Here is a 23,394-nt window from a genome sequence, read left to right on the forward strand (position 1 = left end):
GGCCGCGTTGCCAACTATCCAGATAGACAAATATTGCAGTGGGTTTTGTACTGAGTTGAGCCGATAAGATAATGCCAGCCGACGGTAAAACTGAAAATGAGAGTCCAGGCCATGTTAGCAATACAGTTGGCCCAGTTCGTGTTTAGCAGCGGGCGCGTTAGGATCGCTCGCAAATCTAAAAGCTCTGGAGAGGCATAAGCCCATTACCTATTCGCCAACATGTCGAAGAACTGCATGATAACGTTCGACCAGAATGAGCACGGCACCTACTTCACCGGCCAGGTGATAACCGGCAAGGTGATTGTCAATCTGAACAAGACCAAGAAACTGCGAGGTAAGTAAGACCAACTAGGATACCCCAACAGTACGGAAACTAGTGGGGGCTTTCGCTTATCGAGCGCGGCGTATCTTATCGCTTCGGATAATGTCAGGTTTGGCAAAAGCAAAAGATTCAACAAACCATTGAAATGGGTAATTAAGTGATAACTATGCGGACACTCCAAATGTGCGATAATTGATGATTCCTGGAGCCGAAGGGGAGCGATAACAACCTTACTTATAGTTGGGGATCTACCCAACGAATTATATTTTCTTTCGAGGAAATACCAGGGAACTTACTCACGGTTTTCGTCTGGGCTTTGCAGTGATATGGACAACAAGTTTTGTTGATTCTTCGAAATATATGTTTTCTACTTCTATTTAAAAAAAAAAAGGTTAATTTTTGTCTTTAAGTTATTTCATTTCCATTTTGCATCTGCGTGCTTGCAGCCCAAATCAAATATTTAAACAATTTGAATAATTTTATAGTGTGCGTCAACAGTTTCCGTATTAGTTAAATTTAAAATGCCCCTAAGACGCTTTTATTAACTGTTTTTGGAAATGTCTTTCAGTGCTTCTCGCTTTTGTTTTATCTTATCCTAATATTACCCCTACCTTATGAGGTAACCCAAAGAGATAAACAAAGTGAGCTAGTTTTATTAGGAAGCCCGTTGTATTTTTTTTTAACTTTTTTATTAAGGTACTGATTTCTTTGTCTATATTATAGCCTATATTATAGTATTATTATGGAAATATTATAAATGTTAGTCAGCACATCTCATATTTCTCTGTTAAGAAGTCATGTTATTGAAGATCTACATATTCTAATATTTCTTGTCTTTTAGGAATAAAACTGCAAATAAGTGGCTATGCGCAAGCCCAGTGGCGCATCCGCAGACATGGTAAGGCGGTGGCAATCCAAAACCCCAAGAAGCGATCAAAGCACCAGTACAGCGGGCGGGAGGACTATATAGCCTCCACCACTTACCTCATGGGTTCCGAGCAGGGCAGCAACTTTAACATGGACGCCGGCACGTACACCTACACTTTTGCTTGCCCCATTCCCAGCCACTGCCCCTCGTCCTTCGAGGGTGCCTATGGACACATCCGGTATCTGGCCAAGGTCACCTTTTTGAAGCCAGGAGCTTCCAATCGCACCCACAACGTGGGCTTCACTGTGCTAAAGCTGCTGGACTTGAACCAGGAGACCAAGATGCTCCGGGAACCGGCGAGCAATGAAGCCGTGGAACACTTTTGCCTGATGCACACGAAGCCCGTGCAGTTGAAGGTCACTCTCCAGCAGCAGGGCTATGTTCCGGGTCAGTTCATGTTGATCCACGCCCATGTGCGTAATGACTCCAGCTCCGATTGTCGGAAGCTACTGATCATGCTGCATTTGAGAGCCACATACACGGCGGATACGCCCTCGCTACGCACCACATCCGAGAAGATAATGCTGGTGAAGCGCGAGTGCGGTCCGGTGGCTCATAATGCGCAGAGGACTTACACGGAAACCCTGAGGATTCCGGCAACGGCGCCCACCTGCGAGCACCTAAGCAAGGTGGTGCGCGTATCTTACGAAGTGCGTGTGGTGGCTGTTATGAACTGGCTTATGGCTAATCCCCGGCTCATAATCCCTGTGACTATTGGCAACGTGCCCCTGGCAACTGCGGTGTCCGGACCGGACTTCCTGCCAACTAACGCCTTCCCATCTGGAAGTTCGCTGCCTGCCGACTTGCCATGCACCTCTACAAGGGCCATGGAACTGGCTCAGATGGCCGCAAGCGGGGTCAGCAACTCCGGCTACGAGATGGCCGAGGATCTAGAGGACTTCGAGCTTCCAGAGGATGGAGATGATGAGTTGGAGGCCGCCGACGATTTCGTACCAGATTTACGTGAGTACAAGAGAACAAAATATTTCTAGCTAGGACTTTGTTATGAAAGATGTTAAATAGAGCCCTTATGTATATGTTCTTTATATTTTTGTTATGCTATTGTGAGGCGATAGTTTCATTCTTCATTCTCCATATTTTTTATGTCATTTTTTCTATAGCTCCTCCTACCTACGAGCAGGCCATGTTCATGACCACTGATATTGCGGACACGGACGCGAACACGGTCAGCGAGGCCTCCCGATTTACTCCACGCTATCCGGTCTTCGATGTGGACACCTTCCAGAGCCCGCCGCCAAATCCTCCCCAGAAGAAAAGGCGCCGCCGACGCAGACGTCCTGCCGATCCTGGACAGTCGAAGCAACAACCGGAGAAACAACCAGTGGAGTCACCCGTGCAGATCTGAGGGCAGTTATCGCGAAAAATCACGACTATATCTTATCTCGGCAGTATTTATTTCTTTTACGGTTCGCCAGTGTACTTACCAAAATGTTTACTATATATGTATGTATATCGGAATGATAAACAACCCAGAATATAAAAGTGTCTACTGGGTGATACGCGATAAATTGCGACTATAGCCTAGACAACCAAGTCCATGAAGGCATTGAACTACAAATTTATTTATTCATTTATAAATTAAATTGAGTGGAGGACTTCTAGCTCAGTCCGTGAGTTTAAATACTTATGAGAGCTAGAAATTTTGATTTACGCATACATGCTCCCAATTTCTAATTCTATTGCTTGACAATTTCCATTAAAATGCAAAAAAAAAATGTATAACTTCCTCTCTATCTGAGTAACAGGTATCTGATCCGGCCCATTCCGAATTATATAGAATATATAGCATAGAAACGGACATGCATTTATCGCCTTAATACTGATCAAACATTCTCTCGACTGTCAAGATACCCTTTGGTTGCTACGCACCACGATAGAAAATCAGGAACTTCTTGGACTTTTGCGCGTTTGTAAATGAGTACAAATCATCATTAACAAACGTAATCAACTATCACAGACTTAAGTCCATAGACGACTTAACTTGATGTGATTCTTTTTCACCGTATTTCGTCCAAAAAATAATAACAACGCGATAATAACAACTCAACTAAACTAGAGCTTTCACAGAACCCACCTGATTTTTGTTTACAAATTTTTAGATTTGTTGTTGCCTTATTCTTCGTAACAAAACAAACAAAAAAGAGAACCGTTTATCAAAATCCGATGCCTCTCAATTTTGTTTTTTTTTTTTAGTGAGCGGAAGCCCCAAAAGCTCGCTCACCAGAAAAGCTTTGGCTCTCGCCAAGTGATGATGTCACTGACATCCCAGCTGTTGCAGACCGGCTATTCTCATTCTAAATTCTCACTTCGGGTGCGACGCTTGTCTGGTGCTAAATAAATTCACGTTGCGCGTCGCCAGTGAATAAGATCTGGAATTTCGAAATATATGTGCCAGCACCCACATACTAAATAATAGATTGCATTTCCAAAATGCCTTCCAGCTGCTCTTTTGAGCTCGATCGCCGCGAACCCATTTACTACAGTGGTGAGACGGTCAATGGAAGGGCCATTCTGACAACAACATCCGAAAAGTCTGTGAACGGTGAGTTTTAGTCGTTAAAAAGCGAATGGACTGATATGTTTTTAATTTGAGCGTAATCACTGTTGACTCTGTGATAACACCAAGCCGGTTTTATAGAATGCAGCAAACAAACAAGTTTGTTGTAGCGCCATAAAGTGTTTTGCTTCTTATATAAGAAGGATTTTAGCGACCATTTATGTGGCTTTAATTGTCTCAAATGTTTAATTCCTAGTATCCTAAATTGCATGCCCTGATGAGCTCAGTTCGCCCCTAACTACAAATTCATTGATCAATTTTTGCGTTTTTCAAATAGCCAATTCTAAAAACAAACTTGAAAGCTTTACAAAAGATAACAAAAGTATGTATACAAGCAAACAAGTATTTGATACAGTGCTCTGTATCAATTTCCATGTTCAGTTCCATTTTTGATTGGCGTAATCTCATTCTGCACTTACAGCAACTCCTTCGGAGTCCGAAGAAGGCTTTCACATACGTTCAACATATAAAGATTCGTTTTCGGATACAAACCATATTCAAATATCACTCTCTCTCTTTTCACTTTCTGATTAGAGGTATACATTCTTTTCGAGGGCGAGGCAAAGGTGCGATGGGATGAGCGGCGAACAAGGACGAGAGGTGGAAAGACCGAGCACTACACGGAGTATTTCCGAGGCAAGCAGCAGTACTTGTACACCCGGACATCGGTCTTTGGATCCGGGAATCTGCCGCCAGGTACGCACACCTACAACTTCTGCATTCCACTGCCCCTGGAATGCCCCTCATCAGTGGTGGCCCAGTACGGAAAAATCTTCTACGAGGTCTCCGTGGTCATCGATCGCCAGTGGCGCTTCAACAACGTCTTCAAGCAGCCACTGACGGTCATACAGACCTACAACCTCAACATGAGCCCCCAATTGCTGGTGAGTCCAAGGACAGGAACAGTTTACTAAAAGTTTAGATTGCACTAATCGGTAGTAAATCAATGCAGTTTTAAATTGTCCTGCGACAGATATTTAAGGACAATTAGACGAGTCATTCAAGTATAGAAACATTGCGTGCCTTATGGACGTAAATTCCGAAGTTATTAAACAAACAAGGGGTGTGTTCATTCAAACCAAAGCTATGGGACTAAATAAAAAATTTAAATAAATTAAAAATAAATTTTTTACGATCCTAACCTGTAGAAATGTAAACAAAAAAATGTTAATTAAACTTTAAAATTATATCAATAAGAGTAATTAGGTAATATTAGTTATTCCTAGGAACTAATAAATGCACACTCTTTTTCGACAGATGCCCCTAGTCCGAGAGGACATCAAGCACTTTTGCTGTTGGCCCTGCAGTTCAGGCCCGGTTCTATCGACATTAACAATACCCTTCGGTGGTTACGCGCCTGGTCAGAAGATACGCTTTACTCTGGAGATTGACAACCAGTCGAGTGGCTATGATCTGAATGGGATCGAACTGAAACTTAAGCAGATTTACAAATTCCAGGCTCAAACGCCGCACCACAAAACTCGCGAAAAGGAGCACAGCCTCAACAAAAGTTGCCAGCAGGAGCGCGTTTTGAGGCTCTCAAAGAAAAAAATTGAAGGAACCCTGGCTATTCCAGCAGTACCGCCCTCTTCCCGCACCGAAGGCATCATTTCGGTTAGTTACCAAGTTATCCTCACGATCAGCACTGGCGACTGCCACGTGGACTCGGACTTTGAGGTGCCGATTGTAATTGGCACCATACCATTGATCCAAAGTGCCGAGAATCCAGCCAGTGCAGCACAGTGGATACCGGAAACGCCGGACACTCCTGCCGGAGCCGCCGCAGATCTGCCTCCCAGTTATGACAAGTGCAGTAAGTATATAGCGAAATCATAGATACTCTTCATTTGAATTTGTAAATGCTTAAAGGTGCTTGATCATTGTATAATTCTTATACTATTCATGTTTTTAGAGCCACCAACCTTCGAGGAGGCCACAAACTTTGGTGAAAGGTTCATCGACATCGATCAGGATGAGCACAATCGCACGGATGACTTTATTCCGCGTTACCCCATGTACACCAACTTTGCCATGCCATCGGCTCCACCTCAACCCCCTGAAGAGTTCGCTACCAATCAACCAGTACCCGTTCTGTCACTACCTCATGATCCCACTGCCCCATTGGTCGGTCAAAACAATACTGACCGTCCAACACAATCGTACGGTTGGAACACTAACTCATAAAAAAAAGAAGACATAATCTCATAAAATGATTTTACTTTGATTTAGCTTTGGATGTTACCAATAAACATAGTTTAACCGTTTATCGTGAAACTAAATCTTAGGAATATATATAAGTTATCCAACCAAATTTTCTAGTTTAGAAAGTCATCAATGAACAAAATTTCCTTGAAAATATATTTTAAATTCGAAATTCTTAGCGTAACACTCGCACTTATGTGACGAATTATCCAACTCTATCTGTAGGTTCAACTACAATATATTTGTTGGGCAATGGGCAATAAATCAGATTCTATGCAAATCCTTTCTAATTAAGTCAACAATATCGAATCACATCGCTAATATTCTCGATTCCACATAGAACACACTTATCAATACTTATCACTTACTTATCAATACCCACACATCAATATTTCTTTTATTAAATATAAACAAAATTTCAAAATTGGTACTTGAAAGTGAATGCGTTAAAAGATCGTTCTAGGTATATGATATTGATTCTTAAAATAAATCATTCCCTTGATTTAAAATTGCCACCAGTAAAAGTATCAGTTACCACTTGTGATAATGGAATAATATATATTTGTGTAATTTTGCTAGTGAATGAAATAAATTAGTAAAATAAAATAGTGGCGTGCATTTAATGAGACTTCACTTCCTCCGATTGAGTCTGGTCCATTTCGTAGTAGACATAGCGTGGTCTAAAATCCAACTGTTCGCCGGACAAGTAATGTTTGTTGGTCTTATTCAGATTGGTGGCTACCATGAACTCGGCTTCCCGGAAATTCGAAGCTAGAAAGAAATTCGAAATATAAAATGCAAACGGATATTCTATAAATCGGGAATAGACGTACCCAAAGATGTGGTGGAAATGCTAAAATTCGGAATCAATGTTGATGCTGTTTCGACTGGAGGAGTTGGTTCCGGAGCAGTGCCATCAATGGGTTCTTGCATTAGGAGTTTGCCAGGACAGGGCGGCGTCACATTTCCAATGATGACCGGCATCCGGGCCGCAATTAAGCGCTTTTCCTGCTGAGTTGTGACCAGCACCTCCACCTCGTAGTTGAGCTGCAGGCAGGCACATCCTGCCACAGTCAATGTGGCCGCTGTTTGTGGCACTTGCAGCATGTGAAGATGCTGAAAATTCTGCAGTTCTCCACGGGGGAGGTTGTGGAGCTCGTGGCGGCTGCTTAGGACAGTTTGTCGCTCCACCTTGGTCTCCAAGCGTTTGGGCTTATTCTTTAGATGGGCAACGTAAGTGCTGATCTGAACGAGGGAATACACCGCCTCGCGAAGTGTCAATTTCTCCGGGTTATGCAGCTTTAAGTGAACAGAAATACCTGCTCCTGGCGAATAACCCTGCCTGGGAATCTGGAGCTGCAGATGAAGTGGCTTCATCCAGAATCTAAGGCGAGGAGTCTGCTCATAGATCTGGATCTCACAGCTCCGCGTCTCCTGGCTCAGAGAGTTCTGCGGGAAAATCTGCAGCTGGCGTACATGGAGCACCTCCAGCGGACGATCTGCACTGCTGTGGATGAGCACTTGGAGTGTGTACCGTATGTGTCCGTGGCCCCCCTCGAAATTCCCCGGACAGTTCTTGGGCAGCTTCACATGGAAACCGTAATTGTAGGTGCCCGCCTCCATTATCTGTGGCTGTGCGGCCTCCGAGCCCACAAAATAATCGATTTTGGCAAAATAATCCACGCGATAATCAAAGTCCAAACTCTGAACCACCACTGGCTGCTCGTTCTTTTTTTGATTCTTGTGCTTTTGGGGCTGCTGCCAGGCAGTGCTCGCATATCCATTGGCCTCCAGGCATATTGCTGAAATAAAGAGCATAAGCCAAAAGAATTAACGATTTATGAAGATTATTATAATTTATAAGTATACCACATTAATTTGCACAAATATTTTTCAAGTTCCGATTATGAAAAGTTACTAATCAAATTTGCCTGGTAGTTGATAAGCTCACTGAAAGGTATTAGCAATTTGATTTCAGTGCGACAAACACTATCAGCAATTTGGAAGTCCATAAAAGAAACCAGATCTCGATCGGTGAATCAGCGCCACTGGATGGCCATGTTATACGGGATAGCCCATGAGTCATGCTCCAACCTACCTTTGATTAGGGCCCGCTCCGAAAGGGTCAGATAGACGTGACCATTGACCGTATCGCCGGCCCTATAGACCCCCCGTGGGTTGTCCAATTGGATCTCACAGCGGTGGCTCATTTTCAGCTCTCTGGACTCTGTTGACGGCTCGACTGCTAACCGATGTCTGGCAGTTGTTGACAACATGCCCGCCCATTAAGAACAGGACTGGACGCGGCCTTATCGGATATACTAGGTGTGAATGGTACCACTACCATGGCTATTATCACCAGAGCTATATCTTATCTTATGCCGGGTGAGGAGTGCTATCGCGTACCAAACAATTTGTAATTTAATTAAAATACGTTACATCCGATGGCAGGTGTAGCCTACATATGTGCGAAAACTTCGTTTATATGACGGATTCAAGGACTCGCAAGACCAGTGATGAGTACAATTTCTCTGTAAATAGCCAAGAAAAAGTTATCGACCTTTCATTTTAATACATTCATCAATTTTGCTACGTAATAATTTTGGTTCACATTCAAACGTTTTAAGCCACTAACTCAATAAGCAAATATTTCGCTAAACTTTCAAGAATTCGTTTAAATATCTTTCCATCCCCACGCAACACAAAATACAATTCACAAACTGATTGTTTGTATACTGCAATTATTTATTGTCCACTTGAGAACGCATTAATTGGTACTTACAATAATTAGTATATGTATCGAGTCGATTACATATTTAAATCGAAAATGTTTGACGGATGTATAAAAGCGGTTATAGGTATACTAGAAAAAGGAGATTATGGCACTCAATAAGTTCGATTCGATCAATTTTGGATGGTACGCGAGTGTACAAATTTGCGCAATGAAAGCTCACTAAAACTAGACGACGTACTAGGACCCGGCCTAAAAATCCTTTATAAGCCTTAGTCTTGAACACTTATGTTACTTGTTACTGGGGTTGGCAATACGTATATAAGACACTTTTCCATTAGAACAGGTGCTCGTCCTGTAGGACGTTCTCGACCTCCGAAACCGTTGCCCGTTGAATCGGCCGATGCACCTGGGCAGTCACATCCAGGTTCTCTTCTGCCTCCTGCTCCTGCTCCTCGACATGTTCGGACAGTGGACCACAGAGGGATCCGAAAGTGTCCAGACTCCGACCTGTGTGATCCGTGTTAAGCGATCCGTACGACCTGTACATGTGCATGTCCAGGCCAGAGTCCTCCATTCCGTGAGCAGGAGCTGTCCCAATGAGTGTGGAAAATCCAGGAAACTTGGGCAAGTGGATCCGCTGCAGGACCACTGCGGCGTTACTCCCTAATGTTTGCTGACTTCCTGCCAGGGTAGCAAAACTGAAGGAGGGCGGAACTGCGAATGGAAGTGTTGATAAGCTATTTAAGTTTTATAACAATGTTAGGGACTTGAAGGATTTTCCTTGCCATTGTTGCATTAAATGAACTACCTTATATTTTACCTTACTATACTGTACTATTACTATTACCTTACTATAATAGTGAAATTAACCAAGCGATTAACCAATTAAATTTTGTAAATTTGTATTCAAAATTCAGCTAACATTACATGCATGAAAAACAAATATGTATACTCCTTAGATGATTTTATGGAGTTTTAAAAAAATAAATATGCAACATGTGATTTGATTTGGCAGTTTTTTCCGTCTAACATTTTTTAAAACTTCAGGAACTGTAAGTGATATAATTTTACTATACAATTTGTGTCGATATCACAACAAAATGTTGAACTGTAACGGGAATGTGATAGTCGAGAAAAACGAATAGAACTGCATCTCTCAAAAAGAAATAATTTAATCGATGGGTATTACTATTTCTATACAATGAGAAAATTAAAATCAATGAATTTAAAGTCTATCCTAAGCAACTGTTACAGAAACTTACAATTGAAGTTTAAAGCAACATATAACCAAATCCTAGGTGAAATGAAATGTGTCGTGCTATAAATAATATTTTATAACATGTTAGATTTTTTTTTAAACTACTCTAATGAATACGATCATTTGCTTAAATTGCAAGTTAGAACAAACAAAACTTACGGCAACTGTCGTAAGATGGTGGCTCGTCGTCTTCGATCACCCTGTGCGGCTCATCGGTAGCCGGATCTGCCTCTCCGGCGGAATCCTCCTCCACTGTTGGCGGTCGGGGAGTTACCCGCTCGATCAGGCGCTGTCTCTCTGGCGTGGGCGTCCTCCGCACAGGCTGCTGGGTGTGAACCGAGTCCCTGAGGTGTTGCAAAGAGGTGGTGCCCACGATGATGGGCACTGAGAGGTCCGTGTCGTAGTGGAAGTAACCCGTCTTCAGCTTTACCTGCAGCGTGTAGTGCAGAAAGACGATGTAGTTGGGGTTCAGGGTGGATCGGGGAGTGTCCATGGGCACACAGATGCTGGACTCGTACTGCCGCTTGGACAGGCGCAGGGTGCGGTCCGAGATCAGCTCCTTGACCAGTGTCTTGGAGTAGAAGTTCCGCTTCACGGGCTTTCGCGACAGGAAGACGAAGTGCTGCTTGATGGACACCTCCACGCCGATGATGTCGTAGTGTGGCGACTGGTTGTCCACCTCCAGCCTGTAGGGTACCTCCTGAAGGGGCGTGAATCCGGAGGCGGGCAAGGTCAAGGTGGAGCAGATGGGTCCCGAAATGCAGGGCCAATGGCAGAGATACTTCAGATTCTCGTCCTTGACAGGTAGCTAGTTTGGGGTAAGTATTATTAAATGATTGGACTGTGATTTAAGCATATCTTAAATTCTTTATATAGTTTTCCTTTAAAGCATGACATTGTATGCCAAAATTGATTGCAAATTAATAATTTATTCATTAAAGCACGACTTAAAAAGCAAAACTCATTGCCTACAATTACACCACAGTAGAATTACTTACTGAAAACTCTGCATTGTAGTTGAGATCCAGGGTCTGCACCACGATGATGGGCTTCCGGAACACCTCGTCGAAGCCCCAGGGCTTGTCGATGGTCAGCGAGATAGTGTAGGCTATATAGCCGTACGGACCCTTGCAGGTACTGGGACAGTCCGGCGGAATCCTGAGGGTGAGGACGTATACGTGGACTCCGGCCCGGAAGAGGGTGTTATCGAACACATTGGTGCGTGAGTGTAAATATTGCTGATGGCCCGAGTAGTTGGCCGTCTCGCTCTTGCCGCTCATCGACCACTGAACCTTGGCCTCGCCCTCCAGAGTCACATATACGGCTGGGGATTTGGGAAATTGTAGTCTTCCCAGGGGGATAGGAACTTAGGAGTACTTTGAACCCACCATTGACTCGCTTCACCTTGTCCGTACGCAGCAAAATGCGACCACTGATGTACTCCCCACTGTTGTAAACCGGATTCAGGCGATCCAGCTGAAAGACACAGGTGGTGGGCATGGCTGCTGCACTTGCTTCCGGCTCGAGTTAACCGAATCTTCACTGCCAGTTCATCACTACTATATCCGTGGCTGGGCTTCTGGAGACGGAGCACCGAACAACCGCAACCCAACTTCCACACAGCCAGACGCGCACTGAGTTCTGAACGGCGAGTTCTTTGTCAGCATCCGACGCCATCGGGCTTTCGCTTTCCGGGGAGCGGAGTTTCGGGGGCGGGCGAATCAATAAGCTGGCGCCTTGCGTCTGTGTAGCCGTCTACTGTCTGCTTCTGGTCTAATATTGCAGCGCGAATCGTTCGGAAATGGAGCAGCTTTTGGCCGTGGGTCCTTTCGGTTTCCTTTGTTTCGCTGCGGCCAACACACACGCACATACACACACACACACACTCACTCACTCGCTCACTCGCTCGCTTATGTGGCGGCTGAAATGGTGGACGAACGCCAAGGGGGCGGATGCTGGCGAGGTCAGGAGCCAATATCCACCATATACTGGGGTACATTTTTGTTATTACCATATATCAACCGCCGATACAACGGCCGAAAGAATGTCAACAAAACCGAACAGTGCGTCACAACAAGCAATTTGTTTTCGGGGTGTTGGCTGTGTAACCCCTTGGCCACTTTGCTGCCGCATAACGTGGCACAATTAGGACCTCGAAATTATTTGGGCACTCACTCCATTAATCTGGCATGCATAATTGCGATAATGAGAGCGAGCCATTTGCCTGGGGAAAAGGGACTGCATAAAATGGCAAATTCACATAGAAATATATTTGCATATTTAAAAATATATTTTTAGCTAGTACTATACGTAACCCAAGTTTATTGGGAAGAATAAAAATAAGAATTTCGTTTTGTGTACGTTGATAGTCGGTAATAGTCGATAATCGAATCCAGTTATTTGCTTGGCTTACTTTCCTTTATCGCATTTCAAGTTCAATTATTGTGAATTCTACAATTCTCAATATCTTGGCACTGAAATTCCAGACTCTGCACGTGTGTCAGGTTAGTACTTTCTTATAAAAGTATTGCAAAGCTAAATGCACGTACGACTTTTTTCTCTTCGGGCCTTTTAGCAACTTGATGCGTTCACGTTCACAATGTTTGCTCAGCGCCAAGGCGTCGATTTCCCGAGAACAGCTGTTGGCCAGAAACTGATTAATTGGCCCCAGCAGCTCACTCTGGCTAAGAGCTAAAGAAGACAATAGTTAATTACTGGTTGCCCCTTTTAATGGGCAGCGTATGGACTTACCCATATTAACGAAGCAAAGTTGCGACGATTCCGTTTGGGAATTCACGGGGGGTGCAACAGTGGCCACGAAAATGGGTACTTTGATTGGGGCATTCAAGGAGTTGAATGTCTCAATGTAATAACTGATTTGTATAGGGTCCAGCTGATCTGAGTGACTCATAATAGGGGCTGTCAGAGGCAGGCGAAGATTGCCATTAAGTTCCGAACTCTCGGACAACACTTGTGTCACATTCTTGGTTTTGGCACTTGGTTGCTGACTAGTGTAGCTGATTTTTTTACACAAGCGCGTAAGGAAGTCCTGGACTCCATCTTTGGAACAGATTTCATAGCTTACACTTTGACCCGGAACAAAAACACTTCGCGGCAATGTAAGTCCCATGTTCGCAGTCTCCATATATTGGGGCTTGAGATCGGCGAGTTCCACACACTTTCGTATCACCAATCGCTGCTGAAAGCATTTGTTATGTGTTCCCCGTCTTTCGAGAACAACCTTGAGCACATACTCCACATTGCCGAAAGGAAGTCTACAGGTGGCTGGCAGATTTTCAGGCAGCTGAAAATTGAAGTCACCCAATCGAAAGGTACCATTCTCTAGCTGAAGTACTTCGTTTAACTTTTTCGTTTCATTTATGTGCACCTTGCTGCCGTTGTAATCCACTTTGGGGCACTCCAGGTTTCCGGTGCTATCATTGTGTTCGATTTCCGGCGGACCTCGAAGTGACTCCCGCCAGTGGACCGTCGAGACTCCGTGGAGAGTGACACTTACGCCTGCCGAATGGGGAACAACAACACGATCAGCATATCAGATTGCCCATCTATTTGCAGCACTCTCCCCTATCTAATCACTAAACCAACTCATTTGCCTAATGGCATCTTACCCTCTAATTTGAAACTTTTTTTCCCGTCGACTGTCACAGTGAGTGATCCCGAAATTTGCTCGCCGTTGTAATAAATGGCAGCGGCACGCGATAAGTTAAATTCGCAATTTATTGGCATTTTCAGTGGTTTGGAGTGGCTTTTTTATATATGTGTGCTTTTCTGAAAATTCGCATTCACGCGACTGAGACTCTAGTTGTGACCTCGCCAACGAACGGCAAACAAGTGACTGTGACAACTTGAGGTTTCATCCGAAGCCGTTGGAAGTCTGAAAAACTGTTTCCACACGAGTCGTCTGAATGAGAAATGGCTGCTGTTTTACTGCTAATTTGGCCCGAAGTCTGTTTTGGCCGCAGCGATAACAATATATAAATTTAGCTTTATGGTCCAGCTAAGCCGACTCAGATTTTTTGCTGATTATACCGTGTACAGGATGTAAATGTGTCTACAGCTTTTGTGGTATACGTAATATATTTTGCTTGTTTTGCTTTATTGAATCGGATTAAATCGAATTGAAGACAGTTAAGACTTAGAAATAGACTTATATGATTTTTGGTTAGACTGGCGCTTAAATAAGAGGAAGTACAAAGTATATAGTGAGACAACACAATCTAATTTGTATAGAAACTAGAGCAAGAGACACTTGTATATATATAATTAGTTCGACAATATCTCATTTAGACACCTAAAGATTATGATGATGTGATGATTTTAAATAATAAAAAACTAAACACAATTTGGCTAATCTTTGCTTGTAAATTTCTCATAGATACACAGAAAAAGTCAATACAATATTCAATATTGGAAAATGTTAGTTTCGCGCTTAATTTCCCCTCTCCGTTTGGTAAAATTGTGCAGATTTTGTTAAAATTACGAGCTAAATGATTTCATCTAACTTCTCACTACATTGTTCACATACATTTAGCCAGCGACCACTGTATCAAGTATCAATCTGCTTACAATTAGCAATACTTAAAAAATAATTGTATAAGGTTAGTTAAAAAGGGGAAAACGAGAATGAGAAGAGAGAAAATTTAAATGTAAATATAGGGACTATAGAAGAAAGGGAGGATAAAATAGTTAAATAAATCAAATTCATTTTGGCCTAAATAGCTTTCTTCTCCAAAATATATCCCATTCTGCTTTGGCTCTATAAAAAATGGCTCGATTTGCCACCTTCAATTTAAATTGCGCCCAGACTTAAGTTCTACTACATGTTAGCACACTGGGTTTCATTTTCCATTCTATAGTATTTTGATTTCGATTAAATATGTAAGTGTTATCGCTTATTGGCTTATTGGTTTACATTTGATGCAGCTCTTTCCGTATCGCTTAGTCCAAAGACATCTCATTTCTTTTCGCAAGAAGGGGGCTCTCCTCCTCTTGTGTTCGGGGCCAAATCCTCATCCGTTTCCGGTGCCGCCGAGTCCTGGCAGCTGAGTGTAAGACGCAGCCGGGAACTGGACTCATCGTAGAGCGTCTCTACGGTTTTCGGGTTTCGAAGGAAAGGGGATCGTGAATGGACGGTACAAAATGTAGCATGTTTCGGGGCGGTAACAAGAGAATAAATTTACAAGTTAAGCACATTTTGAAATTATTTCTGCTCGGATTAACAGAGAAATGCATATTAGGAAAGTAGAAAAAGTTAAGATAAGCTTTAAAAATCTATAAAACGTTCTTAATTGGTATTCGATAAATGTTTTTGACTTAAACATTAAAAGACGCCATAATAAAGAAGAAGAAAACGGCTCGATATAATTTAATATTAATAATGATTTTGGTTCAGGCGCATACATGTTCATCGTTTTAGATACAATAAAAAACAAATATATGTTTTTATGGAAGGTAATGTATAAAATATATATATTAAGAATCAAAAACAATTTTTATTAATTTAAGTTGGTAAAAATATCTTGTATACTTATATATATAAAAGGGTAATGGAATAAAACGTGCAATTATTTTAGATACACAATTTTATATAATAGGAATAAAGTGTAATGTATTAAAATGATATTGACAACTAAGTAATGAGATTCATTTTAAATGAGATAGGCTTAACAGACACTCGGATCAAGGACAACAATAAACTTTACGACTCCAACGTTTTTTTCTTTGGATTTCAAAATCCTTTCTATCAGACAAGTACAAATTGTAGTGTTTAAATTGCATTTTTTGGTTTTAGGCGGACAAAGTTGAATGAATTGTATCTCTGCGCACTTGATCTCATTACTTGAACATATTAAAGTACATTTATGAAAATGCTCTAACTACTATTAGGAAAAGGAATAAAAAAGAACACAGAAAAAGCCACTCAGCCATTCAATTGATTGGATCATTTTTCATTTGTAGCTTTCGCTTTTTTGGTAAACAATTTTTGGTTTTTTGTTTTGATGGGTGGTTTATGTGTCGGATTCATTGGAATCATCACTACCGGGCGGTATGGTCGGTGTCTCATAATCGTAATAGACCGGATAACGCGGCTTAAAGGGCTCACTTGTGGTAACATCAGCCTGAGCGGACAAAATGCTGCTCATGCTAACGTTGGTCAAGAACTCAGTGTCATCGCTGAACTTCTCACTTAGAGCCATGGCGTCTTCATATGATGGCGGCACTGAAAGAAACGAGTTTTAATAGAGCCTATTTTATTGCACAACAATATACATAAATATAGTACTATATTGATGTATTTAAATACAAAAGTTTCTGAGCATTCAATTATTCCATTTGGGTGGGCAAACTGAATAATTCTTACTCATGGGTATATAGTCCGGCGGATTATCGCTATCACTGGTCACCAAAATCGCTGGCATGGCCGTTGGCCTGAGGGCGGCAGTTGTTGGCGTTGATGAGGGCGTGGAGCTTGTGGGCGTGGGACTGACATTCGTTATCATATTCATATTGCTATTGGTCGGCAGTAGTCCGCCCACAAGGCGTCCATGATTGTTGTTGTTGTTGTTGATGCTGCTGATACGTCGCTGCTGAACTGAGGCACTTATCCGGTCCCGATCTCGATCTCGATCTCTTTCGCGATCCACATTCATATCACGATCACGATCCCGATCCCTTTGACGCTGCTGCGTCGACATTTGTAAATTTTGACTAACTACTTGGTGCTGTTGCTGCTGGCGATTGAAACGCAACAGGGCCTCCGGACCATCCATGATCGGTATACTGCCGATGGTCAGCGGAATCTTCAGCTTAAGTTTCCAGTGAAACTCCGTGGGGTTCACGATGATCTTAATCGAATAGTTAACGCTAATGGGGCACGTGGGCTTCACCGAAGTGGGCGGTATCGACGGCAGGTCGAGATACCCACGGTACACCTTTCTCGACCATCTCAGCACGTTTCCGAACTGCTTCCGCGCAATCAGGTGCTTGTCGTAGCGGTACTCATGCTGCGGATCGTGCGACTCGTAGCTCACCTCCTGCTTCAGCTTGACCTCGCATTCGATTATGTCGATCGAGGACTCGTTGTTGATGTACAGCACGAAGTGGATCTTCTGGCCGGGCGCATATCCGCAGTAAGGCGTCGAGAACTTCACCGTCAGCGGGCCTGTGGGGCAGCAGAAGCTCCAGAACCGTTTCCGATCGAGGATCTCCAGAGGAACCTGGAAAACCCCAGTGGATTAGTTATACTTTAGAACAATCATGATAGTAAGAAAAACTCTATTAGCTCATTATTATTAAACCACTGTGCCTAACTAATTTCTTAAGTTCTCTCTATGTAGACTTTTAAGTTGAAAATGGTTAGCAAACTACAAATTATACTAACATTTTATTGTAGATCACCCTACTACGTCGAATAAACACATACCCTGTAAATTGCATCTGCGTTCAGGTCCAGCGGTTGTATTACGGTAAATGGCAGCTTAAAGACCTTCGGGTGGCGAGCGGCCCTTTCGATCGTTGTTATGATCTCGTAGTGGATCTGGCCATACTTGCCGTCGAAGGACGTAGGCAGATTGTCGGGCAGAATCACGTGGAAGGTGTACGAGTACTCGCCGGCCGGCCAGTCGATGCTCGAGTTGTTCGCGCAGGATCCGAGGACGTAGGACCGCGAGGACAGATACGATCGGTAGGCACGGCACATGGCGCGCTCGCTGTCGCGCGGATATCCCTTTTTTATCCAGCGTATCTTGGCATAGCCGCTGACGGTGACGTGGATGCCTGCAAGGATGCCCCACCCGCTGTGAATAAGAATTGCCAAATTGAATTGCAAGTGGAGACCGCTGAGCAGCGACTCATCGAATTTACAGGCGGCCTACTTAAAGTAGGGATATATGGCAATGTGAATAATCTAAATCTATAAATGAATCTTTTTTGTCAAAAAATTTGGGTGTAACAAGACGGAAATTTATAAAATAGACTTGCTTAAATTAAATGCAGTAGGTATGGCCTTTGCTTAGAATAAATGTATTATAAAGTTGTACAATGCCTATATATTTAAATGATAGTTTAAAAAGAGTACAAAATATTCAAAGTTAGTCTAAACTCAAAAGTCTGAGCGACTATTTTGCGAGTGTAAACGAATTTCCACAAAAGGGAAAGCTAACAAATAACCACGCCTTTAACGAGTTCATGGATAACTGAAAATGGCGGCATGCCAAGAGCAGCACAACAACTGCAGGATATTCCACAGTGACAGTCACAACAGCCACATATTTTTGGGGGCAGGGCGCCAAGAGCAACGATTAATAGTGGAGCACGTTCGAATCGGCGTCCGGGGGGAGATACATTTTAATATTGCCATTAGCTCGTGGCCTTCGTGCATTTAAATGCACCGAGTCGCCACACCGCACCGAAATGCCAAGTGACCGCATCACTCATACGCCCCGTGAGTCATGGACACCGTTTTCGTAGTATACGTTAGGGGGCTCACCTTTAATGCGCTTCGTGGCGTCGACGCTGAGATCAACAACGCCGGATAGCTCCTGTCCGGCATAGTAGACACCTTGTGGATTATTATCAAATGATATAAGGCACTCAATGGGCATATATTGCTATATAGTTGTCGTTTGTGTTTGTGCGTCCGCTTGTTCCCCCGCCCGTCTGTCCGTCTGTCCGTCCGACCGTTCGTCCGTCTGTGTTAGTGGTGTCTTTGTGTATGTGTGTGAGTTTGTTACTGTGGCCTGTGCAAAAATCAGACCACAGATGTATAAATATCACTTTTCCCCTGCTGGCTGGAGAGTATGAATTGAAGAAATTGGGAAATGGGCTGTTTCGTTCATTTGCTATATGTCATCATGCCATTTGCTCTTTGCCTTTGTCGCCTTTGTGGCACTCGCACTGCATTTTCTCGGCACCGAGCGGCCTACACACATGCACACGAAGAATTTGTGAACGCTTTCCACGAGCCACCGACCGTCCGACCTCAAAATTCCTTCCGCCGTAACCTACTTTTCTCTGCACGCACTCAACCGACGGGGCAATCACTTATGGAAATTGGTAACTATTCGCAGCATTAACACAGCCGTGGCATATTAATTATATTTGGTGTTTTCATGTGGCCCCCTGATTGTCAGTCTGTCTGTCCGCTCGTCCGCCTGTCGCAACGATTTCTGGTTTGAGCTTCCTTTTTTTAGCTTTTCGGTTTCTTTCGATTCGATTCGATTTAACTCGCTCGCAGCTCACGGCTAACACGTCCAGCAGCCGTTCGTGTTGGATTTACTCTATCCGCATGTCATCATGTCGCAAGGGTACAAGCCCAGAGCCGAGCGTATGATATACGTACTCGGGTCGCTCGGGAGATCCGACAGGACCTGCGGCTCACCAAAACAACAACCCCCTCCTGAGAAAGCCACCGAGCTGAGAGTCACGCACACGTGCTGCCGCTGTCTGTTTTTGTATACATTTTTCGCAATGCCAGGGTTGACAAGACTTCGAATCGAATAGTATTTTTTGAGCTTGGCGTTTAGGCAATTTTATAGGCGTTTCAAAAATGCAAGCCACAAGGAACAGAATTCCGGCAAGAAACACAACTTCTTAAAGTTGTATATTTATATTTATATTTATTATAAGTTGTGCATATATTTAAAATCTCTTTAAGACTCGCAAGGTAACCTATGCGACACCTATGGACAAAATACTAGTTTCTGGGCGACACCTAACGATAAAATTCATATTCCCAAGCGCACCATCTATTGTCAAATTACTATTTCCCCAGTGGTGCCATCTAGCAACAAAACAGTTCATCGCCACCTATTGAGGATTTCATAAAATGCCACGTGGCGACACCTGGTGCTAAATCCAAAAGTACCACAACACTAGCGCCATCTAGCTCTGTTAACCAGCTTCCAGATAACATACTATTAACATTGCTACTTGCGCACGGAGTAACCGTGTTTGTATACCCAAAAAATACCGTTAAAAAGCGGTTTTAATCACACAAGGTGGGACTGGCTACACTAAGCGCAAACAAGTCTTGCATTTTGCAATAAATTCTCTAACCGGTTTTGTTATTGTTTTGGTGCTCAAGTACCGCAGAAAAGCTCATATCTGACCTTGAATAAGTACGTGTAAATCTTATCTGCGAAATCGGCAATAATCAGTAGGTAAACCCCACAAAAACAGTGAAGTTGCTGCAAACAATTCGAAGGATGAGCCAAGGTGCCTCGGAGGTGCCACTTTCGGGTAAGTAACATTAATAACCTAATATTATGTTGTAATAAATGGCCTGCTGGTAACTCTGTGGAACTAGCACTTCGTCTGAAGTACTGTGAGCGCAAGGACGCCTTCCTGGAGGATAACATCAAGGTGAAGAATCCCTTCTGTGTATTCCGAGACTGGCTGGAGTTGGCGCTGAAAACCCCGGAGATCTTGGAGCCCAATGCCGCCGCCCTGGCTACCGTGAGTGCGGAGGGTAGGCCTTCCAATCGCTATGTGCTGGTTAAAGAAGCCACCGCCGAGGGATTCACCTTCTTCACGAACTACGGTAGCCGCAAGGCTGAGGACATCAAGTCCAATCCCTATGTAGCCATATCCTTCTACTGGCTCCCTTTGCGGCGAAGTGTCCGCATCGAGGGCGTGGCTGAGAAGATCTCGGTGGAAGACTCCCTCAAGTACTTCCACCAGCGACCAAGAGCCAGCCAAATCGGAGCCGCTGCCAGTCCGCAGAGCCAGCGGATTCCGTCGCGCAGCTACTTGGACGACGTGGAGGCGGCAATTAAGCTAGAACTGGGTCCCGATGGCGAGGTGCCGCTGCCCAACTGGGGTGGCTACTTGGTGCGTCCCGACCTCATTGAGTTCTGGCAGGGTCAGACCGATCGGCTCCACGATCGCATCCGCTTTAGACGAGGTGGAGGAGTAGAATCCGAAGTCGACAGCAAACTGGTTCACAAAGGAGAGGATGGTTGGGTGTACGAACGGCTGGCTCCTTAGGCACTGGGTTCTGGAGTTCAGCTACAGATGCATTGAAAATGTCTTCCAAATTAAGTTGTTATGCGCAGGATAATAGAGGAACGTTTAAAGCTGCTTCAAAATAAATGTTAAGACATAACCAACAACTATGTACATCTGTACAAGCTTAACTACCAAATACAAATTTAAGATTGCCTTTAAATATTGTCATAAGGTGTAAGTGAAATTACAATTCCTTTTTAAATTTGAAAGTACACTAGCTAAGATCACATCCTAAAATATGGCTTATAGCCCTTAAAAAAGTTGGACAAGTAGCCTAAGCATTTTTTATCCGTTGCCTTGAAGTGCGTTATAAATTGTAGAGCATATTAAAAATTACTATGTCGACTGTTTTGGCACAAAAGCTGTGGTGTACGCTTTGGTCAGCAGGATCACTAGGTCGCTTTGCACAGCACATGAGCAACGCTGCCCACCAGGTGAGCTGTATAGGCAGCGAGGAGCAGCGGGTGTACGAGGAGCCACACGTAATCTTCCAGAACTGGCTGATGGCCGCCCAGAAGGAGGCTCCTCAGGTGCGGCCTCGACTGGCCTGCATGGCCACGGTGGACAAGTCCGGTGAGCCTGTGACCCGCCTAACCAGCATCGAGGAGGTCAATTCCCATGGAATCACCTTCTTCACAACCCTCGGCAGTCGGCAGGCGGGCGAGATAAGCGCCAATCCTCACGTGTCGCTACACTTCAACTGGGCGCCGCTCATGCGCAGTGTTCGCATAGCAGGATCTGCTCACCAGCTAACGGAGGAGCAGGTTCGGGACCAGTTCCGACGATTTCCGCGCCACGTCCAGATGAGCATCACCCATGGACCACGATACGCTGCGGCCGAGTGGCAATCCCGATCCGGGTTCTTTGCGCGGATCGGACAGCGCTTGAACACCTGGCTTGGCAAGCAACCGGAGGAGATCCCCATGCCGCACAACTGGGGAGGCTATATTCTTACACCCAGCCTATACGAATTCGGAATGCTAAGCGGCGAGAAGGCCGGTAGGACTCGGGTGCGATTCCGACGGTGTCTTGAAATGCCAAGGGTACGTACAATCATAATTATTGCACCGGATGATGAGCCATAAGCCAATTTAAATATACTTGTAGAACCTATTAATTAATTTATATATATCGCTATTTGGCTTTAATCTCAGATATCATAATTTCCACTTTTTTGTTTTGTAAATACATTTTGTCAATTTCTTTTAATATGCAAAATAGTTAATTATATTCAATTTCATAAATTCATTTCTTCCAGGGTACAAGAGTTGGTCACGTTCAAGCTGAAAGGCAGGACTGGGTTTATGATTCGTGTGATGAAAATTGATACAAAACTATTCAAGGATATGATTCTACTCTAAATCCTTCTGTGTATAAAAACCAATTGTTTTATGACCAGCGTACCCTTACAGCTAAATCCTATGTCAAATAAAATTATTTGTTTAACAGGTTAACAGGTTTTATAAATTTACTTACTTGAATTTAGAGAAAAAGGTAATTCAAGTAATATTGTTACTATAAAAACTACCATATTGGAAAAATTAATTGATGGCAGTTTTTTTTAAATTTCAAACATACTTTAAATGGATATCTTAAGGTCTGTTTGTTAACAGTCCGTTTTCAACGGGAAAAAATAAATTAATTTACCATCAGGGGAGCTTATGTGGTTAACAGATTGGTGGCAAATTGGATTTAAGTGAAAGCGTTAGTTCACTCAGCTTGGCCTCAATCGCATTTAAAATGCATTAAAAGCACGGCTCGTAGCCGCCTAATTGGATGTCCTTGGCTCCTTGAAATGCCCACTGCAGGTGAGTGTACGCGTGTGTGGGTGTGGGCACGTGAAAATTTAATAAAATAAATAGGCGAGTGCAGTCGAGCGCAAAGAGTAATGCCCGCTGGGAAATGTTGGATAGATGGTCGAATGGATGTGGTGTTTAGGGAGGAGCAGGGAACAAGGGCCAAGCGGCAGTGACAGCAGACAACAAATAGTGAAAGCCAAGCGCAAGGCCGGAAAAGCACACGGCTTCCAGCCATACCAGCCATGCCACCACCCACATTTTCCGCCCGCTCTACAAATTTGCCTTTGCACTCCTTTGTAATTGTAGCCATCGCTCTGTCAGTCGTTCGCTTCCTTCCACGGTTCGTTTTTGCCTTTCCTGTTTACTTTGTCTTGGTCTGCGCTTTGTCTTATCCTTCGTCTCGCCGTTTTGTTTTGCTCGTTCTATTTCGTCCTTTTTCGGCTTTTCCCGCACAGAGCGTTAGTGTTTAGCTCTTTCTCTCTCTGTCAATCTCTCTCTGCGGCTCGCTCGCGGAAAATGCAAGGATAATGAATATTTCTTACTTT

At 43.7% G+C, this 23,394-nt stretch overlaps 8 protein-coding genes across 12 annotated transcripts; 4 read left to right on the plus strand and 4 right to left on the minus strand.

Moving 5' to 3' along the window:
• Window positions 1–125: 125 nt before the first annotated feature.
• CG10086 (uncharacterized protein) lies at window positions 126–2,976 on the plus strand. The gene is made up of 3 exons (NM_141479.3): window positions 126–334; window positions 1,164–2,213; window positions 2,372–2,976. The coding sequence occupies exons 1-3, from the start codon at window positions 220–222 to the stop codon at window positions 2,614–2,616; spliced, it is 1,410 nt and encodes a 469-aa protein (NP_649736.3). The 5' UTR covers window positions 126–219; the 3' UTR covers window positions 2,617–2,976.
• A 585-nt stretch (window positions 2,977–3,561) lies between these two features.
• CG2641 (uncharacterized protein) lies at window positions 3,562–6,092 on the plus strand. Its single transcript, NM_141480.2, has 4 exons — window positions 3,562–3,813; window positions 4,363–4,712; window positions 5,086–5,641; window positions 5,741–6,092. Exons 1-4 carry the CDS (start codon window positions 3,702–3,704, stop codon window positions 6,010–6,012), a joined length of 1,290 nt encoding a protein of 429 aa, NP_649737.1. The 5' UTR covers window positions 3,562–3,701; the 3' UTR covers window positions 6,013–6,092.
• A 478-nt stretch (window positions 6,093–6,570) lies between these two features.
• Window positions 6,571–8,264, minus strand: CG18744 (uncharacterized protein). The gene is made up of 3 exons (NM_144390.3): window positions 8,129–8,264; window positions 6,864–7,832; window positions 6,571–6,801 (listed from the first exon to the last, which is right to left on the minus strand). Exons 1-3 carry the CDS (start codon window positions 8,238–8,240, stop codon window positions 6,650–6,652), a joined length of 1,233 nt encoding a protein of 410 aa, NP_652647.2. The 5' UTR covers window positions 8,241–8,264; the 3' UTR covers window positions 6,571–6,649.
• A 492-nt stretch (window positions 8,265–8,756) lies between these two features.
• CG3014 (uncharacterized protein) lies at window positions 8,757–12,286 on the minus strand. 2 transcript variants are annotated; one of them, NM_001144550.2, is made up of 4 exons: window positions 11,411–12,286; window positions 11,021–11,346; window positions 10,182–10,830; window positions 8,757–9,478 (listed from the first exon to the last, which is right to left on the minus strand). In NM_001144550.2, exons 1-4 carry the CDS (start codon window positions 11,520–11,522, stop codon window positions 9,099–9,101), a joined length of 1,467 nt encoding a protein of 488 aa, NP_001138022.2. In that variant the 5' UTR covers window positions 11,523–12,286; the 3' UTR covers window positions 8,757–9,098. The 2 variants fall into 2 exon arrangements, with proteins under 2 accessions (NP_001138022.2, NP_649738.1); NM_141481.4 differs by having other exon boundaries at window positions 11,411–11,671.
• A 37-nt stretch (window positions 12,287–12,323) lies between these two features.
• CG18268 (uncharacterized protein) lies at window positions 12,324–13,925 on the minus strand. The gene is made up of 3 exons (NM_141482.2): window positions 13,652–13,925; window positions 12,774–13,541; window positions 12,324–12,713 (listed from the first exon to the last, which is right to left on the minus strand). Exons 1-3 carry the CDS (start codon window positions 13,767–13,769, stop codon window positions 12,523–12,525), a joined length of 1,077 nt encoding a protein of 358 aa, NP_649739.1. The 5' UTR covers window positions 13,770–13,925; the 3' UTR covers window positions 12,324–12,522.
• A 232-nt stretch (window positions 13,926–14,157) lies between these two features.
• Window positions 14,158–19,507, minus strand: CG2993 (uncharacterized protein). 3 transcript variants are annotated; one of them, NM_001275418.1, is made up of 5 exons: window positions 18,532–19,507; window positions 17,467–17,819; window positions 16,405–17,260; window positions 16,147–16,263; window positions 14,158–15,131 (listed from the first exon to the last, which is right to left on the minus strand). In NM_001275418.1, exons 1-5 carry the CDS (start codon window positions 18,644–18,646, stop codon window positions 14,998–15,000), a joined length of 1,575 nt encoding a protein of 524 aa, NP_001262347.1. In that variant the 5' UTR covers window positions 18,647–19,507; the 3' UTR covers window positions 14,158–14,997. The 3 variants fall into 3 exon arrangements, with proteins under 3 accessions (NP_001262347.1, NP_001262348.1, NP_649740.1); NM_001275419.1 differs by having other exon boundaries at window positions 16,084–16,263; NM_141483.3 differs by lacking the exon at window positions 14,158–15,131 and having other exon boundaries at window positions 15,488–16,263.
• A 517-nt stretch (window positions 19,508–20,024) lies between these two features.
• Window positions 20,025–21,405, plus strand: sgll (sugarlethal). Of its 2 annotated transcripts, NM_169194.4 has the most exons (3): window positions 20,025–20,161; window positions 20,223–20,282; window positions 20,350–21,405. In NM_169194.4, coding segments are annotated over exons 1-3 (741 nt in total). In that variant the 5' UTR covers window positions 20,025–20,160; the 3' UTR covers window positions 21,030–21,405. The 2 variants fall into 2 exon arrangements, with proteins under 2 accessions (NP_731186.2, NP_731187.1); NM_169195.4 differs by having other exon boundaries at window positions 20,025–20,282.
• CG31473 (uncharacterized protein) lies at window positions 21,307–22,502 on the plus strand. Its single transcript, NM_169196.2, has 2 exons — window positions 21,307–22,093; window positions 22,309–22,502. The coding sequence occupies exons 1-2, from the start codon at window positions 21,389–21,391 to the stop codon at window positions 22,375–22,377; spliced, it is 774 nt and encodes a 257-aa protein (NP_731188.1). The 5' UTR covers window positions 21,307–21,388; the 3' UTR covers window positions 22,378–22,502.
• Window positions 22,503–23,394: the final 892 nt, after the last annotated feature.

Source organism: Drosophila melanogaster, chromosome 3R (genome assembly GCF_000001215.4).
Source record: "Drosophila melanogaster chromosome 3R".
Taxonomy (NCBI): Eukaryota; Metazoa; Arthropoda; class Insecta; order Diptera; family Drosophilidae; genus Drosophila; species Drosophila melanogaster.